Raw genomic sequence first — 25,252 nt, forward strand, 5'->3', positions numbered from 1 at the left:
TCACCTGCCCTAGGTCACAGAGCCAGTGAGAGACAGCTCAGAGCCAATGAGTGAGGCCCAGCACAAGGCTTGGGTACAGTTTTTCTAACTTCCTGGCACCCTTCACCAGGTTGATATTCAGAATATCTAACCACCAGTGAGGCATGTGCACTGGTGAATCAGAGGGGACGTTGAGGGACTTCCCTGATGGTCCAATGTGCAGGTTTGATCCCTGGTTGGGGAGTTAAGATCCCACATGCCTCACGGCCAAAAAAACCAAAACGTAAAACAGAAGCAATAAACAAATTCAATAAAGACTTAAAAAAAAAATGGTCCACATCAAAAAAAAAATCTTTAAAAAAAAAAAAAGGGGGACGTTGGCCAGGATACCACCCTGGTCCTAACCACTGGGCTCTACTGCCTTCCATTCTCAAGTCAGGTATTCCATATCCCCTTCCTATATTCTCCCCACAGGACTGTGCCATGGCCCTTCCTTCTTCACATAGTGTCAGGTGCAATGAGGTGCCCAATAAACAGTGGCTGCATCCAATTCCAATAGGGACATCCAAGAAGCATCCGGCGAGAACAGACCTCCCGTGAGAAGCCAGGAGCAGAGAGGAATTCTGAGTTGGCAGAGCAGGGAATGGAAACCCAGAGGAGACCAGCAGAAGGTGGCAGCAGGGAAAAGCTTACCTGGAGAGAGGCTGGTGGGCTTTCTCCACATTGTTGTTGATGTCTATTTCCTCAGTCAAGTCAAACTTATAGGATTTGGCCTTGAATAGAAACTGCCAGGGACAGGCCATCTCTGCGGTTTTGCAAAGCACGTCTCTTCTCTGGATTTAAACTCAGAGGTTCTTCTCTGTGGGCTGAGGAAGGAGAAGGAGACCGAGATGGGAGGTTGAGGAAGAGTATACAGAACTGGGCCTTCTCAATGTGGTTAGTTTACTGCAGAATCAGTACAGAGGCTAATGTAAGTCTTGAGCAGCCACTTCATCAGGGCTTTGAAACCTCTGCTCCTATTTTGGTGTGGCATGTGGGGATCCTATGGACTTTAATTCTACAGAGCCACATAACTACCTAAAGGAAAAACACGTAGCTTAATGAGGACAAAGTACAAACCCTGTGAGCCTCCTGAATGGGACCTGACTGGGAAAACTTCATTGCTGACCCGAGGCAAGGTGGGGAGGAGCCTGCAGGTCATTGAAGTATGGGCACCTCTGCCTGTCCCTGCAGGATCTAATCAGCACCTGTCACTGGGGAAAGCATTCAAGTCATAGCTGCCTGAAATCTTTTCAGATTTTGCAGTTGTTGTCAATGCTGTCATCTGCTCCTTTTTTATTATGGGGGAGGCATAATTATTTGTGGGGAAAAATGCACTTAATTCTCAATATTTGAGATCATCTCCTTTTAAAAAAAAAAAGACCAAAACAGAAGATGTAAGTGGAGGCCCAGGACTGGTCTGGGCTTGTCCCCAGCATGCCTCCTCCATGGAAAAAGGCTTTGTGTTGGGAGGCAGTGTGGTGATGTTGTGGCCCATGTAAGAATTTTAGGGCCTCCCAAATCTGGGTTCAAATCCTAGCTTTACTAGTTACATGACCTGGGTCAAGTTATTTAAAAGATGCATTTCTTCTTCCATAAAAGGGGCTTAATAACAGTTATCTTAACAAAATTTATTTGGGAGGGAAAAGGTGCATGTTATAAGGACTGGACAGTATCATCGATATAAAAATAGAATTCTCAGTAGATTACTCCCCACTCTCCAAAAAGTTTTGCCTTGAAATGTAGCAACTACAGCAAATTTTGCAGAAAAAAAAAATCTGAACAAGATGCCCTGTTCAAATGGCCAAACCTCATATTGGTGTTTCTTAGATTTTCTACCAATTTATCTCTGTAGGAAGAAAAGTCCCACAGTTTTCTGAGCCTTCCCAAACAGGAAGAAGCAAAACCCTCTCAAAACAGCAGCTTCCCCAGAAATGAAGACAACTCACCTTGCAGCTGGCTGTGCTGCCTCTGCAGGGTACCGACAAGCAAACGTGGGGGGACCTTCACCTTGAGAACTTCGGAACCGTCTATAACTGCCCAGTTCCCTCACTAACGGTGGCTGAGAGGTTTTAAACCAGCAATGCTGAATTCCCTGGGGCCAGAGAGCCTCAGTCTTCAACTCGCTGCCAAGTTATGATTATACCGCAGCGAGGAAGTATTTATACCCAACCCATGGCATCCAGGGAGCCGTTTTTGCATAAAAGTCTCTTTTTTTGGTTTCCGAAGGGAGTGTCCCCAGCTGGGTGTACAATTAGCTAATTTATGACTGGGAATCCTGACCTATGAGTGACTTGATCCTGCTGTTACATCACTCCGTGTGGTGCATCCTCAGTAAATGCACCACTTCCTGGTCCAGGGTCCAAGGCAGTGGCTCACCAGCAGGATGGTGGGTCCAATAAAGGAGTCATCGTGGAGCCAGGTTTTATTTAGCTAAACCATGTTGCTTCACTTTCAGACTCTGGGGGATTTTTTTTTTCCCTCAGTAGAGAGTGCTCTGGTTAATTTCTGTGCAGACTCTCAATGTTCCAGTTCATGGCAGAAGTTCAGGAAGCTGAGAAATATTGACAATATCGAACACACTGGAAAATGCCCAGGTTACAGAAGGCCAGTGATGCTGGGTCATGTAGTGTTCCCAACAGGTCCCTGAATCATTCAGCTTGAGGTTTGTGGAAGGGAAGGAAAGCCCTTGGCACAGAGAGACCTCTCAGATGTTGGTGTCACTAATGTCTCACACTTCAGCTCTGAGTAAACCAGGGGAGCATGGCAGGTAGAGTTATTTTCTACAGGGGAAAAAAAATCCTTTCTTATAACAGAAATTGCATTTTAATTTCTTTATCCTTTCTTATAATTCCATTTATTATAGTGCCTCGAATACAGTATTCCTATATGGGATGAATTGTTCCATTATAAAAGTAAAATAACAACTATGTTAGGTAAGAGTCAAAAATGCAGGGGAAAAAACCCACCCTTGATCTCACCATCCTAACACATCGCTGTCACAATCCATTCATTTCCTTCCCTCATTTTCCAAATTAAATGCAGAATTATAATCAATTGAATTTGCCTAAGATAGAAAAAACTGAATAAAGACATAAAGAGGAGCTCAAAGATCTCTGTTGAGTGAGTGAATGAATGAATGAAAAATAGGAGTAGACTGTGATGAGTTGCAATATGTCAAAGCCATTCTTCATTTAGGCTTTAGCCAGTTCAGTTCAGGGAAACTAATACTGCTTGAGGAGAGATGCAGAGTCCCTGGGTTCAGGAAGTACAAAGCTTAGAGAAAAGAATGGATAATTATTGTATCGAGTGGTACACGCAGTGTTGGAGGGGTGGCATCCTGAAGAAGCTGAAACTGCATTGCTCAGGGAAGGTTCACAGGGGAGAAGACACCAGGGCAGGGTTTTGAGGGATGACTAGGAGTTTGCCTCACTCTAACCCTATTCCCTGTAACTGCTTCCACATATTCTGACTATACCTGCAGCAAATACATGTATTAACTCCTTTAACTCCTCCACCAATCCTGTGAGATGGGTACTACTACTTGGCATTCATGGACTCCTCTAGAATCCCATCTGCTTGGCCTCAGAACACCTGGTTGGTTTTGCTTCAGAAAATGCAGTTATTTAGTTATTTAATCAATCAGACATATGACAGTTGGGCTTTGGATGCATGGGCAGTGGAATCCCAGGATGTGTCTTGCCCTTCATTTGAGGATGGTGCCCTGGCTCACTCTCTTAGATGCTCCCACCCTGATGAAGAGGACCGCTTCCAAATGCAGTCCCCGGAGAGTGTCCCTATTGTACTCATTATCTTGTTGTCAGCTTACCTCTGCAAGGGGCCTCCCTTTACATGACCCCCTGAGGTGTGTCATGCTTATAACCAGCCAGCTGCCTGTGTGTCCACTGTCTTCTTTGATTCCTCCCTCTCTGGACAGGTATGGAAACCAAGGCATCTGGAGTCTCAGGTGAATCTGTGGCAGAGCCAGGCAGGAACCCAGATCTCCTGACTGTCTCCCTACCAAATCACAAGCCCTTGGGAGTAAGGGACCGTGCTGTCCCCATCACCCAATATCCCCAACACCTACTGACCGGCACAGAGTGGGCACTGGAGAAGCATAAGCTGAATGAATCATGAGTGGTGCCAGTCAAGGGCCCTCAGAGTAGCTGGCCCAGAGTTAGGGCTCCGAAACCATTTGTTTCCTCTTCCTGTTCCTCTGCATTCTGCTCAGGTCACTAGCCTGAGCTTCAAGGTTGCCATCTCACCTCTAATCCAGCATCTACCAAGCATGATGTTCTTGGCTCATGGCAGGGTTTGGGTCAGCAGTGACTGTCCAACCTGAGTAACAGGCTTTGACGATGTGGCTGCAATTTAGCCTGAGAGGTCCTGGGTTCTAGTGACAGCTCTGATACTGAGCTGCTGTGTGACCTCAGAAAAGTCACCTCTCATCTCTGGGCCTGACTTTTCACATAATGGACACCAAGGGGGGAGAGCGGGGTGGGGGGCGGTGGTGGTGGGATGAATTGGGAGATTGGGATTGACATATATACACTAATATGTATAAAATAGAAAACTAATAAGAACCTGCTGTATAAAAATAAAACAAAATAAAATTCAAAAAATAAAAAGAAACAGTGGCCAAGATAAAGTGAGTAAATGCGATACAAGAACACGCTTTGAGCTATGGAGCAAAAAGGCAGACACACAAGAATTTTGGTCCCTGCTATGGGTCAGAGAGGAAAAATTTACTTTTTGACAAAGAGCAAGCAGGTGACGTGACCTGACTTCCAAAGTTCCCTTCTTCACACAGGTCAGCACTCTACTACAAACATTTGCTTTTAAATTCCCAATTCTCTTTCTCTCTGTAACATTACACTCATTTATTTATTTTCTTATTAGGATAAAATGGATATAACCTAAAATTCACCATTTTAACTATTTTAAAGTGTACACTGCAGTGGTTTTTATTATATTCACAATGTTGTGTGTAACCATCACCACTATCCCAATACTCTCTTAATTAGCAAATAGCAAAGAGGGGAGTAAGAATAGCAGTAAGGATGGTGACACACAGAGAGGTTAAGAGATTGCCCACAGTCACACAGCAGGCAGTCGCTGATCTGGCACAAACAGTGATGCTTACCCCAGAGCTCTAGTCTGCAGGATCTAGGGCTGGTCCCCATCCTGGAGGTTGTCAGGGATTTCCGTCTCTGCTTGTCCTGTGCTTTCTGGGTCTGCCTCACCTTTGGCCCAGCTTACCCAACAGGCCACATTCCTGGGCCTCTGTTGATGATGGATGCGGCAGGTGAATACTGCAGAGGAGAAATCAAAGAGCACCTTGAAGGGCAGTCAGAGGACACGCGGGCCCCCAGGAGGGTGCAGATGGAGGTTCCAAGGCTGCTGTGGAGAAATATCCTCCCCTCTACCTTTCCAGCGCATCATGGGCACCACGCCGATAGCAACCAGCCCTGGAATTTCTCAGCCTCATCATCCTGGGACTGATTTTCCATCAAATAAAGTTGATCTGTCTCTACACCATGTTGTAGAGATGGTTCAGTCCAGTTGGCCAGTGGGAATTAGCATCTTTGAAGCTCTTTCTACAGAAACAATGATCAGGGAGAACGCTTACTAAGCAAGGTGCTTGTATACAGCGACTGTTTAATCCACACAACAGGCTGTGAGGTGAATATTATTACTAGCCCCATTTTATAGGTGGGAAATTGAGGTTCAGCGCGAAGTTAAATGACTTGTCCAAGATCACACAGGCAGGTGGTGGTGAGGCTAAAACCCTGGAGTCCCCCTTTCTACCCCCTCCATCCTGCCACCCCCTGTGAGGGACAGAGCCAGGACACAGCCCTGGGGGAGCGAGGGTCCTGCACCATATCCCACTGCCTTTCTTGAAATGTTTTCTTCCCCACCCTCCTGTAATAATAATTCTCCGTGATAAGAATAATTGCAACTACCGTGGATGGAGCACTTGCTCATAACTATAGCTGGCCCGAGCTTTTCCAGTCCTCATCTCAGCCCATCCTCCAGCAGCCCTCTGCGATGGTACTATTCTTATGTCAATTTCACGAGTAAGGAAAGGAGACACAGAAAGGTTGAGAAACCAGCTCCTTGTCACTCAGCTCGTAAGGGGCAGGGCTGAGGCTTGGCCCGGGGTCAGCACTGGGTTCCAGATGACCCCCCACCTTGCGTGCCCCTGTGCGCGTGCCCGTTTTGCTGCAGGCAAGCACACCCCGGGAGCAAGGCGAAAAAGTAGCAGGAAGGAGGTGGGAAACAGGCCAAGGTAAGAGCTGAGGATCACCTGGGGTTGAATGTTCTTCCCCCCAACCCCGCCAGCAATACAAGGCTGGCACAGAGCCCTCAGGAAGGAGGAGTCCCTGCCATGTGCCTCTGCTTCACCGAAGCCCCTCTAGAATCCTCTCACCAGCTCTTTGAGGGAGTTACTGTAATCTGTAATTTGCACCCAGAACTGTCAGACCCCAAAAGTGGGTTCTCCCTGTGCCATGTGTTTATGGGGTGCCTGTTAGGCAGGATTCAGCATGCTGGTGGGCAAAGGGGTGATCCTCAAGACACAGCCCTCATTCTCCTCACTCCCAGGATAAAGGAAGGAGGGCCACCCTACAGCGTACCCTGAATTCCATAAGGACAGGAGAGCTCTGTCACATTTATTGCTGTATTACCTTGGTACACAGTAGGTGCTCAAACATCGATTGCATGGAGGATTTGTGCACGGCACTGTACCCAACCTCTTGACAACCCTGCAATGAAAGTGTCATTGTTCCCATTTTGCAGCAGGGCACTGAGGCTCAGAGAGGTGGCCCACCAGCCCAAGGACCCATGGATCAAAACTGGACAGCCAGAAATGCAGACTTGCCTCCTCCCAGCTCCGAAGCCAGGGAGCTCTACCCTGAGGGGCTTTGTGCTGACTCCAGTACTCTACAAAGTGCTCGGCTGGGCTGCTTAGATGCCGAGGGCACCAGGCCTTCAGGGATAGGGGCTCAAGGAGGCGAAAATTCTTCAGGCGAGGGGGTCACTTGAAGGACAGAAGGACTAGGTGGGGTGAAGGGACAGAGGAGGGCATCTTAGGCCAGGGGAAAAGCCTAAACTTCCATTGATGCTAAATGTCCGTTCTCCACAGTGGAGATGCCCTCTGGATCCCTCTGGATCCAGGGAACTCCCTTTCTCGTCCAGGAAGCTCCAGCTCAGCATCCTTGGTACCTGGCGTGTGCTGCCTGCCCTCAGGGTGGCCTGGAGGATTTAGGAGCAGCGCCCCAGCTTCAGCTGGGCCGGGCAGGCTCGGGCAAGCACTGCAACGGTTGATTTGCAAAGCTTGCGACAATCAGGCTTATCTTCACCCCCTGTACACGTGGGTCTGTGAGGTCACCATGGGGCTGTGGGCTGTGTCCCAGTCCCAGCTCAGCCAGATGACCTTGGCCAGATCCCTTAACCCCACCCGCAACCTCAGTTCCTTTAGCTGCAAAAAGAGACCAGTAAGAGCTTCTCTGTAGGATTTTCCTGAGGATAAAATGAGATCCTGTCTTCAAAGTGCCAGGCACTCAGTGGATACTAGGAGTTCCTGTCCTGGCAGATGGGGAAACCGAGGCCAAGAGTAGCTCACTCCCAGGTCTCACAGCACTTCGTGCTGGACTGCTTCTTCTAGGCCAGCAGGCCCCTGACCTCCCTTATACCCAGCAGGCCCTTCTCCTCCTCCTTCTCCAGGTTCCCTGGTACCACCCCCCGCCTTTGAGATGGTGACGTGGTTGCTCTCCCCCCGCATATAACCTCAGTGCTCTGCACACTGTAGGCGCTCAGTAGATGCCCTTGCTGACGATGCTAAAGGTCCATATATGCGTGACCTGGGGTCTCTTTTCAGTCAAATGACAGGGTTCCCAAAGTGTGGTCAATCCAGAGGGGATTTGGGGGCGGTACCGGGAATAACATTTTTTAACTTTAATAATTGAAGTACTTATTAATGTGGTTACTGTCTGTGGCCATTTACTGATGTTCCACTTGCGGGAAATGATAAAAATTGATTTTAGAATTACATTTATTTAAGTTAAAGAAGAGTCAATTTAAGGGGAAAATAAGCAAATAATAATGTAGGTGGTATGCAGGTGTGACAAAAATTATGAAAGTAGGATGCAGATAACTACAAGGGGTGTACACTAGAAGACACGTGAGTTTGGCTCTTTCTCTGCACTTGTGCCTGTGTGTGACCTGTGATGTCACTTGCCCTATCTAGGCTTCATGCCCCTCACCTGTCACAGGAAGGCGTTGGGAAGGGGATTTCTAAGGATCCTCCAGTTCTGATACCCTACATCTCACACAGGACCCCTGTCCCTTAGCCCCATGTCATTGGTCGACTAACCACTGGAGGGCATGAGTCACACAACTTCCAGCAACTCAGTAGCTGAGGTCAATTGGGTTTGTCCCACCTTGAATGACTTGGAGGTGACAGAGCAGAGAGACTTTTGCTGGAAATGCCCCAGTTGTCACCTGAGGTGGACAGATCTACGGTGGACCAGGATATAGACGGCTTTGATGGCTGAGTCCCTGGAACATGATTCACGCTGGCTGGCGCAGGCCTGGAACTTCACTGGCAGGGCGGGCACAGTGCGTGAGGACCTGACCAGCTCTCGGGGTCAGGCCAGCCAGGAATTTTCTTTAAGGGCCTAATTTCTTGTCAGTGCTTCCCAGAAATCCTCCCTTTTCTGCCCTTCCACACTACTTCCTGGGTTGAGGATTAATACTTGGCATGGCATCGGGGTAAGTCCTGAGGTGTGGTACTTCAAAGGTCAAGGATTCTGGGGCAAGTAGTGTCTTGGGACCGTGCAGGAGACATCAGTAGGGGAGTGAGGAAGGGCAGGAAGCCATGACGTGTGCGCTATTAAGCCAGTTACCGCAACAGGCAACTGGAATTCAACCCCACAGAGAAACCTAGGAAACAGTGTAGAACCCAGACTTCACCCGAGGGGCGAGGCTGCTGGCTGTTTGCCCAGCGGTTCTAGAGTATCACTGTTTGAGGCTGCTCCTGGGAGCAGGGTAGTGAGTTAACTCCCCAAGGCCTACTGTGAGCAGGGTAGCCATCCTTCGCTCTGGAAAAGCTCTCAGGCCCAGAGATGCAGATGCTGGCAGCTGGAGTTCCCAGGGTGCACTGCAACGTAGGATGTGGGCAGAGCACCGGCTACACTGCTACAAGTGGGTTAGGGTTAGGCCAAATGGAGGAGGAAGAGAAGTGTCTGGTCACTTTCTCCCCAACTTCAGCCTCTGAGGATGTTGGATGTTGATCCAAAGAGAAGTTCTAAGTGCCTTCCCACAAGCTAAGCACACCTTCTTGGATCCTTCCCTAAATAGCTGTGCATCTTTGGTTGGGCCATGTGAGCCCTTTGGGCCTCTGTTTTCTTAATTAAGTTTCTCTGGAGCCTTTTTAGCTCTGATATCTGGACTTTCTGAGTCTCTCCAGCTCATGCATGTCTTGTCTCTGGTGCTCTTGGGAGAGTCACCTTGTCGACCAGAGTGCCCGCCAAAAAAGCATGCAGCAATAACCATCACGTGTGACTCCAGGCTCTGGCCACAAAAATGTTTGGGGCATCATTGTGTATAAGACTCAGAAACAACCTAAATGATCATCATTCGAGAAAGGCATGCTGGTCCAGCTTTAGGCTCCAGGGTTATGGTGGACCGTTACACAGTCAAAGAAATGAAGTATTTTAAGAATTTTTTTAAAGACAAGGAATAATGTTTATGTATCAGTAAAAACATCAGATTATAGTGCAGAATAATCCCCATCATGTAAAATAAAGTCATAAAAAACCGTGAGAAAAAATATTAAAATATTAACAGTGGTGGAAATAAGGGTGATAGTTGCTTTCTTGTTTACCCTTCTTTGTATTTTCCTTGTGGGAATTAATTACAGACGCGGCAGGGGCACAGACAGTTTGTTTGCTGTGTATGTAAATCAGACCTGGAGGAGTGCCCTCAGAGGAGGTTGATGCTTTATTTCCTCTTGCCTGGGGAGCATTCCTCCCACGTTACTGTAGGAGGGAAACTTGGCCTTTAGCATCTGACACCTCTGCCTCTCCTGCCTCATCCTGGTCCCAACCTCAAGGTTCTCCCCTTCTCTGGGAGCTCCCCAGCAAGCCACACCTTTTGCACACATTGTTCTCTCTGCTTGGAATATCCTTCCCAGCAGCTCCCCGTCCCCAACCCTCTAATCCCTCTCAGACTCTGTTCCACTTCATGATACTGTCATCTCTAAAATGTTGCCCTGACCCTTTATCCCCAGGCTTCCCTGGGTTCCCCTCCAGCTCAACACTGATCCTACTCTTTTCATTGTGGGCTCACTCTTCTGTCTCCTTTACTAGATGCAAGCTCCCCAAGGCCAAGGCCACACCTCACACATCTCTGTAGCACCAGCACTGTCTGGCAAATAGTAGATGCTCAATAAAATTTGTAATTGAGATAAAATTCACATAACATAAAATCCACCCTTGAAAAGTGTACAATTCAGTGGGTTTTATATTCACGAGGCTGTGCAACCATCACCAGAATCTAATTCCAGAACATTTCCATTCCTCCCAAAAGAAACCCCACACCCATTAGCAGTCACTCCCCATTTCCTCCTCCCCCTAGCCCTAGGAAACTGCTAATCTTCCCTTTGTCCCTATGGACTTGCCTATTCTATATATTTTATATAAATATTTTATATACATGGAATCATGAAATATGTGGCCTTTGTGTCTGGCTTCTTTCACTTAGCATGTTTTCAAGGTTTTTTCACGTGGTAGCATGTATTAGTACTTCATTCTTTTTATGACCAAATAATATTCTACTGTATGGACATAGCACATTTTGCTTATCCATTCATCAGTTGCTGGGCATCTGACTTGCTTCACCATTTGGATATTATGAATAATGTTGCTATGAACATCTGAGTACAGGTTTTGTATGGAAAGATATTTTCAATTCTTTCAATTCTTATAAACAGGAGTGAATTGCTGGGTCATAGGATAACTTTATGTTTAACTTTTTGAGGAACTGCCCTAATGTTTTCCAAAGTGGCTGTTCCATTTTACATTCCACCCAGCAGTGCATGAGGGTTCCGATTTCTCTACATCCTTGTCAACCCTTGCTATTGCCTGTCTTTTTCATTATACAGTAGCTTCCTAATGGGTATGCAGTAGTCAATGGACTTTTTTTTGTTTTTAACATCTTTATTAGAGTATAATTGCTTTACAATGTTGTGTTAGTTTCTGCTGTATAACAAAGCGAATCAGCTATAAGTATACATATATCCCCATATCCCCTCCCTTTTGCATCTCCCTCCCACCCTCCCTATCCCACCCCTCTAGGTGGTCACAAAGCAACGAGCTGATCTCCCTGTGCAATGCAGCTGCTACCCACTAGATATCTATTTTACACTTGGTAGTGTATATATGTCAATGCTACTCTCTCACTTCGTCCCAGCATACCCTTCCCCCTCCCCACATCCTCAACTCCATTCTCTACGTCTGCGTCTTTATTCCTGTCCTGCCCCTAGGTTCTTCAGAACCACTTTTTTTTTTTTTTTTTAGATTCCATATATATGTGTTAGCATACGGTATTTGTTTTTCTCTTTCTGACTTACTTCACTCTGTATGACAGACTCTAGGTCCATCCACCTCACTACAAATAACTCAATTTTGTTTCTCTTTGTGGCTGAATAATATTCCATTGTATAGATGTGCCACATCTTCTTTATCCATTCATCTGTCGATGGACACTTAGGTGGCTTCCATGTCCTAGCTATTGTAAATAGAGCTGCAATGAACATTGTGGTACGTGACTCTTTTTGAATTATGGTTTTCTCAGGGTATATGCCCAATAGTGGGATTGCTGGGTCATATGGTAGTTCTATTTTTAGTTTAAGGAACCTCCATACTGTTTTCCATAGTGGCTGTATCAATTTACATTCCCACCAACAGTGCAAGAGGGTTCCCTTTTCTCCACACCCTCTCCAGCATTTATTGTTTGTAGATTATTTGATGATGGCCGTTCTGACCAGTGTGAGGTGATACCTCATTGTAGTTTTGATTTGTATTTCTCTAATGATTAGTGATACTGAGCATCCTTTCATGTGTTTTTGGCAATCTGTATATGTTCTTTGGAGAAATGTCTGTTTAGGTCTTCTGCCCATTTTTGGATTGGGTTGTTTGTTTTTTTGATATTGAGCTGCATGAGCTGCTTGTATATTTTGGAGATTAATCCTTTGTCAGTTACTTCGTTTGCAAATATTTTCTCCCATTCTGAGGGTTGTCTTTTCGTCTTGTTTATGGTTTCCTTTGCTGTGCAAAAGCTTTTAAATTTCATTAGGTCCCATTTGTTTATTTTTGTTTTTATTTCCATTTCTCTAGGAGGTGGGTCAAAAAGGATCTCGCTGTGATTTATGTCATAGTGTGTTCTGCCTATGTTTTCCTCTAAGAGTTTTATAGTGTCTGGCCTTACATTTAGGTCTTTAATCCATTTTGAGTTTATTTTCGTATATGGTGTTAGGGAGTGTTTTATTTCATTCTTCTACATGTAGCTGTCCAGTTTTCCCAGCACCACTTATTGAAGAGGCTGTCTTTTCTCCATTGTATATTCTTGCCTCCTTTATCAAAGATAAGGTGACCATGTGCGTGGGTTTATTTCTGGGCTTTCTATCCTGTTCCATTGATCTGTATTTCTATTTTTGTGCCAGTACCATACTGTCTTGATTACTGTCACTTTGTAGTATAGTCCAAAGTCAGGGAGCCTGATTCCTCCAGCTCTGTTTTTCTTTCTCAAGATTGCTTTGGCTATTTGGGGTCTTTTGCGTTTCCACACAAATTGTGAAATTTTTAGTTCTAGTTCTATGAAAAATGCCATTGGTAGTTTGATAGGGATTGCATTGAATCTATAGATTGCTTTGGGTAGTATAGTCGTTTTCACAATGTTGATTCTTCCAATCCAAGAACATGGTATATCTCTCCATCTGTTTGTACCGTCTTTAATTTCTTTCATCAGTGTCTTATAGTTTTCTGCATAGAAAAGGTCTTTTGTCTTCTTAGGTAGGTTTATTCCTAGGTATTTTATTCTTTTTGTTGCAATGGTAAATGCGAGTGTTTCCTTGATTTCTCTTTCAGATTTTTCATCATTAGTATAGGAATGCAAGAGATTTCTGTGCATTAATTTTGTATTCTGCTACTTTACGAAATTCATTGATTAGCTCTAGTAGTTTTCTGGTAGCATCTTTAGGATTCCCTAGGTATAGTATCATGTCATCTGCAAACAGTGACAGTTTTACTCCTTCTTTTCTGATTTGGATTCCTTTTATCTCTTTTTCTTTTCTGATTGCTGTGGCTAAAACTTCCAAAACTATGTTGAATAATAGCAGTGAGAGTGGGCAACCTTGTCTTGTTCCTGATCTTAAAGGAAATGGTTTCAGTTTTTTACCATTGAGGACAACGTTGGCTGTGGGTTTGTCATATATGGCCTTTATTATGTTGAGGTAGGTTCCCTCTATGCCTACTTTCTGGAGAGTTTTTATCATAAATCGGTGTTGAATTTTGTCAAAAGATTTTTCTGCATCTATTGAGATTATCATATGGCTTTTATCCTTCAGTTTGTTAATATGGTGTATCACATTGTTGATTTGCATATATTGAAGAATCCTTGCATTCCTGGAATAAACCCCACTTGACCATGGTGTATGATCCTTTTAATGTGCTGTTGGATTCTGTTTGCTAGTATTTTGTTGAGGATTTTGGCATCTATGTTCATCAGTGATATAGGCCTGTAGTTTTCTTTTCTTGTAACATCTTTGTCTGGTTTTGGTATCAGGGTGATGGTGGCCTCGTAGAATGAGTTTGGGAGTGTTCCTCCCTCTGCTGTATTTTGGAAGAGTTTGAGAAGGATAGGAGTTAGCTCTTCTCTAAATGTTTAATAGAATTCACCTGTGAAGCCATCTGGTTCTGGGCTTTTGTTTGTTGGAAGATTTTTAATCACAATTTCAATTGCAGTGCTTGTGATTGGTCTGTTTATATCTTCTATTTCTTCCTGGTTCAGTCTCAGAAGGTTGTGCTTCTCTAAGAATCGGTCCATTTCCTCCAGGTTGTCCATTTTATTGGCATATTGTTGCTTGTAGTAATCTCTCATGATCCTTTGTATTTCTGCAGTGTCAGTTGTTACTTCTCCTTTTTCATTTCTAATTCTGTTGATTTGAGTCTTCTCCCATTTTTTCTTGATGAGTCTGGCTAATGGTTTATCAATTTTGTTTATCTTCTCGAAGAACCAGCTTTTAGTTTTATTGATCTTTGCTATTGTTTCCTTCATTTCTTTTTCATTTATTTCTGATCTGATCTTTATGATTTCCTTCCTTCTGCTAACTTTGGGGTTTTTTTGTTCTTCTTTCTCTAATTGTTTTAGGTGTAAGGTTAGGTTGTTTATTTGAGATGTTTCTTGTTTCTTGAGGTAGGACTGTACTGCTATAAACTTCCCTCTTAGAACTGCGTTTGCTGCATCTCATAGGTTTTGGGTCATCGTGTTTTCATTGTCATTTGTTTTTAGGTATTTTTTGATTTCCTCTTTGATGTCTTCAGTGATCTCTTGGTTATTTAGTAGCATATTGTTTAGCCTCCATGTGTTTGTATTTTTTACAGTTTTTTTCCTGTAATTGATATCTAGTCTCATAGCATTGTGGTCAGAAAAGATACTTGATATGATTTCAATTTTCTTAAATTTACCAAGGCTTGATTTGTGACCCAAGATATGGTCTATCCTGGAGAATGTTCCATGAGCACTTGAGAAGAAAGTGTATTCTGTTGTTTTTGGATGGAATGTCCTATAAATATCAACTAAGTACATCTTGTTTAATGTGTCATTTAAAGCTTGTGTTTCCTTATTTATTTTCATTTTGGATGATCTGTCCATTGGTGAAAGTGGGGTGTTAAAGTCCTCTACTATTATTGTGTTACTGTTGATTTCCCCTTTTATGGCTGTTAGCATTTGCCTTATATATTGAGGTGCTCCTATGTTGGGTGCATAAATATTTACAATTGTTATATCTTCTTCTTGGTTTGATCCCTTGATCATTATGTAGTGTCCTTCTTTGTCTCTTGTAATAGTCTTTATTTTAAAGTCTATTTTGTCTGATATGAGAATTGCTACTCCAGGTTTCTTTTGATTTCCATTTGCATGGAATATCTTTTTCCATCCCTTCACTTTCAGTCTGTATGTGTCCCTAGATCTGAAGTGGGTCTCTTGTAGACACCATATATACGGGTCTTGTTTTTGTATCCATTCAGCCAGTCTATGTCTTTTGGTTGGAGCATTTAATCCATTTACATTTAAGGTAATTATCGATATGTATGTTCCTATTACCATTTTCTTAATTGTTTTGGGTTTGTTAAGGTAGGTCTTTTCCTTCTCTTGTGTTTCCTGCCTAGAGAAGTTCCTTTAGCATTTGTTGTAGAGCTGGTTTGGTGGTGCTGAATTCTCTTAGCTTTTGCTTCTCTGTAAAGGTTTTAATTTCTCCGTCAAACCTGAATGAGCTCCTTGCTGGGTACAGTAATCTTGGTTGTAGGTGTTTCCCTTTCATCACTTTAAATATGTCCTGCCATTCCCTTCTGGCTTGCAGAGTTTCTGCTGAAAGATCAGCTGTTAGGGACTTCCCTGGTGGCGCAGTGGTTAGGAATTTGCCTGCCATTGCAGGGGACCTGGGTTTGAGCCCTGGTCTGGGAAGATCCTACGTGCTGCGGAGCAACGAAGCCCGTGTGCCACAACTACTGAGCCTGTACTCTAGAGCCTGCGAGCCACAACCACTGAGCCTATGTGCCACAACTACTGAAACCTGCATGCCTGGAGCCTGTGCTCCACAACAAGAGAAGCCACTGCAATGAGAAGCCCTCACACCACAACAAAGAGTAGCTCCCACTTGTCACAGCTAGAGAAAGCCCATGCGCAGCAACGAAGATCCAATGCAGCCAAAAATAAATAAACAAGTTAATTAATTTTTAAAAAATCCTTAAGAAAAAAAAAGGTCAGCTGTTAATCTTATGGGGATTCCCTTGTATGTTATTTGTTGCTTTTCCCTTGCTGCTTTTAATATTTTTTCTTTGTATTTAATTTTTGATAGTTTGATTAATATGTGTCTTGGTGTGTTTCTCCTTGGATTTATCCTGTATGGGACTCTCTGTGCGTCCTGGACTTGATTGACTATTTCCTTTCCCATGTTAGGGAAGTTTTCAACTATAATCTCTTCAAATATTTTCTCAGACCCTTTCTTTTTCTCTTCTTATTCTGGGACCCCTATAATTCGAATGTTGGTGCGTTTAATGTTGTCCCAGAGGTCTCTGAGACTGTCCTCAATTTTTTTCATTCTTTTTTCTTTATTCTGCTCTGCGGTAGTTATTTCCACTATTTTATCTTCCAGGTCACTTATCCGTTCTTCTGCCTCAGTTATTCTGCTATTGATTTCTTCTAGGAATTTTAAATTTCATTTATTGTGTTGTTCATCATTGTTTATTTGCTCTTTAGTTCTTCTAGGTCCTTGTTAAACGTTTCTTGTATTTTCTCCATTCTATTTCCAAGATTTTGGATCATCTTTACTATCATTACTCTGAATTCTTTTCCAGGTAGACTGCCTATTTCCTCTTCATTTGTTTGGTCTGGTGGGTTTTTACATTGCTCCTTCATCTGCCGCATATTTCTCTGTCTTCTCATTTTGTTTAACTTACTGTGTTTGGGGTCTCTTTTTCACAGGCTGCAGGTTCATTGGTCCCATTGTTTTTTGTGTCTGCCCCCAGTGGGTGAGGTTGGTTCAGTGGGTTGTGTAGGCTTCCTGGTGGAGGGGACTGGTGCCTGTGTTCTGGTGTGGGGCTGGATCTTGTCTTTCTTGTGGGCAGGACTGCATCCCGTGGTGTGTTTTGGGGTGTCTGTGAACTTAGTATGATTTTAGGCAGCCTCTCTGCTAATGGGTGGGGTTGTGTTCCTGTCTTGCTAGTTGTTTGGCATGGGGTGTCCAGCACTGGAGTTTGCTGGCCGTTGGGTGGAGCTGGGTCTTAGCATTGAGATGGAGATCTCCGGGAGAGGTCTCGCCAATTGATATTACATGGGGCTGGGAGGTCTCTGGTGGTCCAATGTCCTGAACTCAGCTCTCCCACCTCAGAGGCTCAGGCCTGACACCAGGCCGGAGCACCAAGACCCTGTCAGCCACATGGCTCAGAAGAAAAGGGAGAAAGAAAGAAAGAAAAATAAATTTAAAAATAATAAATTTAAAAATTATTAAAATAAAAAATAAAAAAATAATAATTTTTTTAAAAAGAAGAGAGCAACCAAACCAATAAACAAATCCACCAATGATAACAAGCGCTGAAAACTATACTAAGATAAACATAAAAATCAGAAACAAATCAGTCACAGACAGCAAACCCCAAGTCTACAGTTGCTCCCAAAGTCCACCGCCTCAATTTTGGGATGATTCGTTGTCTATTCAGGTATTCCACAGATGCAGGGTACATCAAGGTGATTGTGGAGATTTAATCCACTGCTCCTGAGGCTGCTGGGAGAGATTTCCCTTTCTCTTCTATGTTCGCACAGCTCCTGGGGTTCAGCTTTGGATTTGGCCCCGCCTGTGCATGTAGGTCGCCCTCAGGCTTCTGTTCCCACCCAGACAGGACGGGGTTAAAGCAGTGGCTGATTAGGGGGCTCTGGCTCACTCAGGCCAGGGGGAGGGAGGGGTAATGCAGGGCGAGCCTGTGGCGGGAGAGGTTGGTGCGACACTGCAACAGCCTGAGGCGCGCCGTGTGTTCTCCCCCAGGAAGTTGTCCCTGGGTCACAGGACCCTGGCAGTGGTGGGCTGCACAGGCTCCCGGGGGGTGTGGATAGTGACCCATGCTTGCACACGGGATTCTCAGTGGCTGCAGCAGCAATGTTAGCATTTCATGCCTGTCTCTGTTGTCCGCGCTGATAGCCGCGGCTCGTGCCTGTCTCTGGAGCTCGTTTAGGCAGTGCTCTGCCTTCTTTGGGCAGACAGGGAAGGAATCCCCTCTCCTCATGCACCCCGAAACAATGGTCTTTTGCCTCTAGGGCAGGTCCAGACCTTTTCCCGGACTCCCTCCCAGCTAGCCGTGGTGCACTAGTCCCTTCAGGCTGTGTTCACGCCGCCAACCCCCGTCCTCTCCCTGGGATCCGACCTCGAAGCCCAAGCCTCAGTTCCCAGCCCCCACCCGCCCCGGCAGGTGAGCAGACAAGCCTCTCGGGCTGGTGAGTGCTGCTCAGCGCCGAGCCTCTGTGCGGGAATCTCTCTGCTTTGCCCTCCGCACCCCTGTGGCTGCGCTCTCCTCCGTGGCTCCGAAGCATTCCCCCCGCCCACCCCCTGTCTCCGCCAGTGAAGGGGCTTCCTAGTGTGTGGACACCTTTCCTCCTTCACAGCTCCCTCCCAGAGGTGCAGGGCCCATTCCTATTCTTTTGTCTCTGTTTTTTCTTTTTTCTTTTACCCTACCCAGGTACATGGGGAGTTTCTTGCCTTTTGGGAGGTCTGAGGTCTTCTGCCAGCGTTCAGTAGGTGTTCTGTAGGAGTTGTTCCACATGTAGATGTATTTTTGATGTATTTGTGGGGAGGAAGGTGATCTCCACGTCTTACTCCTCCACCATCTTGAAGGTTTCCCAGTCAACGGACTTTTGAAGAATGAATGAGTGACTAGCCAATGGATGGATGGATGTACATGTAGAAGTAGATGTCAGTCCCTGAGCTCCGAGATCTGAATTTGGTGGGAGAGCCTTTTCTCCACTCGCTGGGGGCCTGCACTGAGTGGAGACCCAGCAATCTGCAGCCTGCCCCCAACTGTGGTTCCAGACACCAAATCTGCCTCAGTCCTGGGTGGCTTAAAGCGTGCAAGTGGCCTGGACTTCCCTAGGCCCATGTTTCTGGATGGGGCTAGCTCTGTAACCCCTCTGGGCCTCAGTTTCCTCTTCTGTGAAATGGAAATAATAAAGCCCAGCCTGTGGGATGACTGTAGGATGAGGGGATGAACATAAATTGTCTGCACAGGGCACAGCACGTAATGGGTGTTGCCTTTTTCCAGTCTGTTTTCTCAGTGGTCTGCCCAATATGTGCATAAATGTCACTTCACTAATTAACTACTGGAAAAGAGCTTGAGAAGAGGGGGACAGTGGAAAGGGTGGGGGAAAGGTAGAAAGGCAAGCGGTTTACAGATGGCAGGAAGCTACAGAGAGGGCAGCCGCCAGTCATGGAGTAGGTGGGTGGCGCAGACAATCCGGGGAGGATTATCACAGGCCTCCAAAGGGCATTTCCCCCCAGTCATTTGTATCCTCAAGCACTCTGACTCTTCAGATCCCTGAGCTTTCTATTTCGGCCCTTGAAGGGCAGTGGCGCGGGAGGGCGGGAGGGGTGCTTGTGGCGGGAAGCATCTGAGCAGTGCTGATTCAAGCCCAACTGCAGGTCTACAGGCAAACCTCACGGAAGGGCAATCCAGATCCCGAGACCAAGGATGGCAAATGGGTTTTATCTGTTGTGCCAAAGTTAAGAGATAAGTAATGATTACTCAGAGCCTCACAGCAAGAAGGAGTTTAAGGTTCTGTACTTCAAGGCTCAGTAGGAAGAAGTAGCTGTATCTGCCCCTGGCACAGGTGTGGGGCGTGGTGAGAGCAATGGCCCATGTTTACTGTTCTAGGCCAATATAAGGTGAACTCTGTGTTGGACAGTTTCCATGTCACCTAAGTAATTTGTTGGTTGGGGAACTTTAAAAGTCAGGAGAGAAACAGGAGAGATTCAAATAAATTGATGAAGTGACGAAGGTGGTGGCAGCTACCGCTTCTGACTCATGGCTCTAGCTGCCCCACAGAGGCTCTAGCACGCCTCAGAATGGTATGTCTGGCTTACGGGAAACCTGGGCAGAGGCTGTCGCTACCACACAGAGAGGCCATGAGTGCCTTTAGAGCCAGGCCTGGATCTGGGAGATTCTTGACTCATCTGAGTGACTCCCAGTGAAGCTAGTTCCCTGGTTCTGTGTAACGTGGGATCACGCACCTCACAAGGCTGCTGGTTAAGTTGCCAGATGATCTGATGGACCCTGATCAAGAACGCAAAGGTGCATGTGGGGGAAATATATGTTCTCAGTTTTACCAGAAGAGAAAACTGAAGCATGCAATGGGTGGGAAGAGGTGGAGAAAATGCACAGAAACAGGGGCAGCTTTGTGACTGCAACTTGTTCCAGGTCCTTGTTTTGTCTGTAATTCTGTATTAATTGTTTTGTCATTAATACTTAATTCCCAGCTGGAGAGACTCCTAGAAGCATCAGGACATCTGCCCTGGCCCAGCCACTTCTGAGGAACTTCCTGGGCCTGTTCCCCTGCTGTGTATCACGTGCCCCTCCCAGTCGATTGGACAAGGGTGGGCCCGTCACCCTGGGGCAGCCAGTGGCCTCGGAGGTGGACCCTCTGTCTCCGAGGGTTTGAACAGAGACATAGGAGCAGCAGTTGATAGCAGGGTAGACCTCCAAAAGACCCCCAGAGAGAAAGTAGAGGGTGGGAGCCAGAGGGCAGAGGAAGCCACGAGTAAGCAGGTGCCTGAGGTGGGGAGTGGAGGGCAGATTGCCGGGGGAGGAGCAGGATACCCTGGCCGGGCAGTGGGGAGAAACTCCAGGTGCTGGACACAACCGTCTTCCGGGTCCCGAACTCTCCCCAGGCCATGTGGCCCAGCTTTCCACCTTCCTTATTGCCCAAAATATTCTCCAATAAACTCTTTATTCCCCAAAGGAGCCTGTGTGAGGGGCTTGCATTTTTGCAGCTCCCTAACAGGGCCTAACATGATTACTACTGCTTAATTGAGGAAGTCTCCTATTTCATAGTAAAAATGGAAACAAATTGTTTACCAGGGATTGAGGAAGGAGAGGAGCTAAACATTGATAAGGTGCAATGCTGGAAAGTACCCAGATACTGCTTTATCTGGGGCTCTGGGGTGCAGAGAGCTTTGTCGAAGCTCCTGGCGGAAAGCAATCAACCTTGCACAGCCTACTAGTGACTTTAATGAAGGCCAGTTTTATTATTGCCTGGTGCACCCATCTGTCCCCGCTGGAAAATATGGAGGCTCAGACTTTCTCACTGTGAAGTTGAAGTCAAATGCTTGCCCGAAGTTACATGGCATTTACCACCTGACTTGTTGAAACAGTAAAAAATTAATGAACAGAAACCTCAATTAAACAGAGTCAGGAGACCAGATGGGGGAGCTCCCATGCCCTGTGCAGCTAGCAGAGACCAACAGGAAGAAGAAAGACTCCTCTTCTTTCCTGGTAAGAACTCAGCCAATGAAAAGCCATGGACACTTAGTTTACACAGCCCTCCCAACTTCCTTTGCCCTCTATAAAAGTGGTCTTCTTCCCTTGCCTTGCAGAGACTTGCACATGGCTCTTGGACCCCAAATTGCAATTCTATGCTGATCCCAAATAAACCCATCTTTGCTGGAGAAATATCTTGCAGCCTGTTGATTTCAAGTCAATAAAACCTACAGTGAGCTTCTCAGCTTCCACTCCACTTTCCACACACTAGATCTGCAGTCTGTCTGAAGATGCTTCTCCTATTGTAACTCAGAGTGATGAATCCAAGTGTCGGGACAATCAGGGAGGATTCCCAGGACAGGTAATTCCTGAACAGAGCTTTGTTTTTTAATTAACATTGACTTTTTTTATTCTTTTGATGCACAGGTATATGAGTTTTGACACTTGCGTGAATTCCTGTAACCACCACCATACTCAGGATACAGAACAGTTCCATCGCCTCCTTCCCCCAAACTCTCTCCTGCTGCCCCTTTGTGGTCACACCCTACTCCCAACCCTAACCCCTGGGAACTGTTAAGTTCTCCGTCCCTGTAGTCTTGTCTTTTCTAAACTGTCATATAATGGAATCATAAAGTGTGTAACATTTTGAGACTGATTTCTTTCTTTCACCCAGTATAATGCCTTTGAGCATCATCCATGTTGTTGGGTATTGAAAGTTTGTTCTGTTTTGTTGCTGAAGAGGAGTCCACTGGGGCTTCCCTGCTGGCGCAGTGGTTGGGAATCTGCCTGCCAGTGCAGGGGACACGGGTTCGAGCCCTGGTCTGGGAGGATCCCACATGCCGCAGAGCGACTAAGCCCGTGAGCCACAATTACTGAACCTGCGCATCTGGAGCCTGTGCTCCGCAGCAAGAGAGGCCGCGACAGTGAGAGGCCCGCGCACCACGATGAAGAGTGGCCCCCGCTCGCTGCAACTAGAGAAAGCCCTCGCACAGAAACAAAGACCCAACACAGCCAAAAATAAATATAAATAAATAAATAAATTTATATAAAAAAAAATGTATAAAGCAAAAAAGGTGGACAATTAAAAAAAAAAAAAAAAGGAGTCCACTGTATGGATGAACCACAGTTTAACTATTCACCCACTGAAAGATATTGGGTGGTTTCCAGTTTTGGACAATTATTAGGAGAGCTGCGATAAGCCTTTGTGTGTAGCTTCGTATGTGAACATAAGTTTCATTTCTCTAGGTTACACACCTAGAAGTGGGATTACTGGGTCATGTGGTAAGTGTATGAGAAACCACCAAACTGTTTTCCAGAATGGCTATACCAGGAATTCTCTGGTGGTCCAGCAGTTAGGACTCCGTGCTTCCACCGCAGGGGACATGTGTTCGACCCCTGGTCGGGAAACTAATGTCCCACATGACTCGACATGGCCTAAATAAATAAATAAATGTAAACAGCTTGTCACCTCTTTCTTAAAACAACAAACAAACAAACAAACAGAATGGCTGTACCATATCACATTTTCACCAACAATTATGAGAGTTCCAGTTGCTCCACACACTAGCCAGGATTTGGTATTGTCAGGCTTTTGTTTGTTTAGCCATTCTAACAGGTGTGAGGGAGTATCTCACTGCGGTTTTGCATTTTGCTAATGACTAATGATGCTGAGCATCTTTTTATGTGCTTATTTGTCATTTGTATATCTTCTTTGGTGAAGTGTCTGTTGAAGTCTTTTGCTCTTTTAAAAAATTTGTTGTTTGTTTTCTTCCTGCTGAGTTTTGTGAGTTCTTTATATCCTCTGGGTACAAATTATTTGTCAGATATGTAGTTTGCAAATATGTTCTCCCAGTCTTTTCAATTTCTTAAAAGGGCCCTTGCAAAGCAAAAGTGTTATTGATTTTGTTTCTTATGGATCATTAAGCAGGGTTTTGATGAACATGTTCAGTGGACTGATAAGAGGAGAAAAGATTCTAGGCAAAGGGAATAGTGTGTGCAAAGTCATGGAGGCCTGAAAAAGTAGGCTGGGGTTGGGAATTCTAAGCAGTTCGATATGCCGGAGAGGAGCATGTGAGGTATGGGGTGGGTGGGAGGGAGTGACTGGATCATAGAAGGACCAGATCCCAAGTCTCTTGGATGCTACGCCGAGGAGTGTAGACTACTCATCCTATAGGTGATGGAACTACCAAAGGACATGGCGATTGCTTACTTTTATTCTGGCTAACTTTTAAAAATGAGTTATTTATAATTTCTCGTAGAGGGACTTCCCTGGTGGCGCAGTGGTTAACGATCTGCCTGCCAATGCAGGGGACACGGGTTTGAGCCCTGGTCCGGGAAGATCCCACATCCCGCAGAGCAACTAAGCCCGCGAGCCACAACTACTGAGCCCACGTGCCACAACTACTGAAGCCCACACACCTAGAGCCCATGCTCCACAATAAGAGAAGCCACCGCAATGAGAAGTTCGCACGCCACAACGAAGAGTAGCCCCCGCTCGCCACAACTAGAGGAAGCCCTCGCACAGAAACGAAGACCCAACACAACCAAAAATAAATTAATTAATTAATTAATTAAAAAAAAAAAAAAGACAGCTAAAACCCTATGTAATCCTATCACCCAGAGGGTGGTTACCCTAATTAACATTTGGGCTGGTTCTTCTATCCATACATACATATACACATAATTTTCTTTTTTACAAAAATGAGATCATGTCATACATACTGTTTTATTACAGGCTATTTGTTTTTGCTTAACAATAATATCTGTGAACACTTTTCCATATCATTATTCTTTTACTGTATCATTTCTTCAGTTAAGATTAACTTTTTTCTTTTGTTATATTTTAATGTAATATTTCATGCATTCAAATTAAAACGTGTAGCATTAAAAGCATGATAATATTATGAACTACCATCTGCTAAAGGATAAGAACATAAGCAAGAGGCTCATCTCTGTTGGCTAAATGTATCGAGTTCTTACTACGTGCCAGATGCTGTTCTTTATATGTATTAACTCCTGTTCTCTCCAAACAATCCCCTGAGGTAGTGATATTATCTCCATGTTACAATGGGGAAAGGCACAGAGAGGTTAACCAGCTTACCCAAGGCCACACAGGTAGTGAGTGGCAGAGGTAGGACTGAAACTTTTGGCGATGGAAACAACAGGTCTCGCTGACTGATGGACATGGAGGATGAGGGAGCACAGGTGTCAGGCGTGACTCCCAGGTTTCTAGCTGCTGTGACTGAGGGGCAGAGATGCCACTTACTGAGCCAGGAAAACAGGAGGAGGAGCTGGTCTAGGGGTGGGATAAGGTCAGGAACTCAAGGTTGAAACGCCTATGCAACAGGAAGGTAGAAATGAATGAATGACTGCAAAATGGAAAAAAATGCATGAATGAATGGATGAAGGACCCACCCCAGGCAAGAACATTCACAGCAGAGCAGCAGAAAGCTCTGGCCAGTCATATCAGGGAAGCCATAAAGCTGAAGTGTCAAATTGAAGATGGTCACAACTGCTTATAATAGGCCAGAGCAGGGAGACACATAGACACACAGGGTTTGGGGGCAGGTTGTTTTCAACAGCGTTTAATCAAGTATCCAGGATCCGGCAATTGCTCCAACCACGAGTTACTGCCACTATCTCTACTCTGAACCTGAGAGTGGGGTTCAGGTGGAGACTGCATCCACAACTGGGTCCTGCCATCCCAACACCCTGCTGGGAACAAGGCACATTCCTCAGCAGTCAGGGTGGGAGGGAGGTGGTGGTATGGGGGGGTTAAATCCTCCTTCTCAGGAGACAAAGGGCTCTTCATGATTTAATTAAAATGCCCATCAAAGGCCTCAGAAGATAGGGGTTAGTTGGAATGAAATAAAAATTGTTGCAGTGAACATATTACAAATTTAATTTCATTCTGGGCGCTTCTATGAGGTTCCAAT

At 45.4% G+C, this 25,252-nt stretch overlaps 2 protein-coding genes across 4 annotated transcripts in view; both read right to left on the reverse strand.

Annotated features, from left to right (window-relative positions):
• The window catches only part of NOS2 (nitric oxide synthase 2), a 40,317-nt gene extending 35,194 nt beyond the window's left edge, over nucleotides 1–5,123 (reverse strand). For both annotated transcript variants that reach the window (XM_082371280.1, XM_082371278.1), the window contains exons 1-2: nucleotides 1,968–5,123; nucleotides 673–845 (exon numbers count right to left, since the gene is read on the reverse strand). In XM_082371280.1, the coding sequence (XP_082227406.1) occupies nucleotides 673–782 (110 nt within the window). In that variant the 5' untranslated portion in view covers nucleotides 783–845; nucleotides 1,968–5,123. The remainder of the gene's footprint in view (nucleotides 1–672; nucleotides 846–1,967) is intronic.
• A 216-nt stretch (nucleotides 5,124–5,339) lies between these two features.
• The window catches only part of LYRM9 (LYR motif containing 9), a 78,590-nt gene continuing 58,677 nt past the window's right edge, over nucleotides 5,340–25,252 (reverse strand). The window contains exons 4-5 of one of the 2 annotated variants that reach the window (XR_014238301.1): nucleotides 6,705–6,782; nucleotides 5,340–5,615 (exon numbers count right to left, since the gene is read on the reverse strand). The gene's annotated coding sequence lies outside the window, so the exon portion shown is untranslated. Of the gene's footprint in view, nucleotides 6,783–25,252 lie in introns of both variants that reach the window. The other variant, XR_014238302.1, reaches the window with a different exon arrangement.

The sequence above is a fragment of the Balaenoptera borealis genome, assembly GCF_965194805.1.
Source record: "Balaenoptera borealis genome assembly, chromosome: 20".
In the NCBI taxonomy this organism is placed as follows: domain Eukaryota; kingdom Metazoa; phylum Chordata; class Mammalia; order Artiodactyla; family Balaenopteridae; genus Balaenoptera; species Balaenoptera borealis.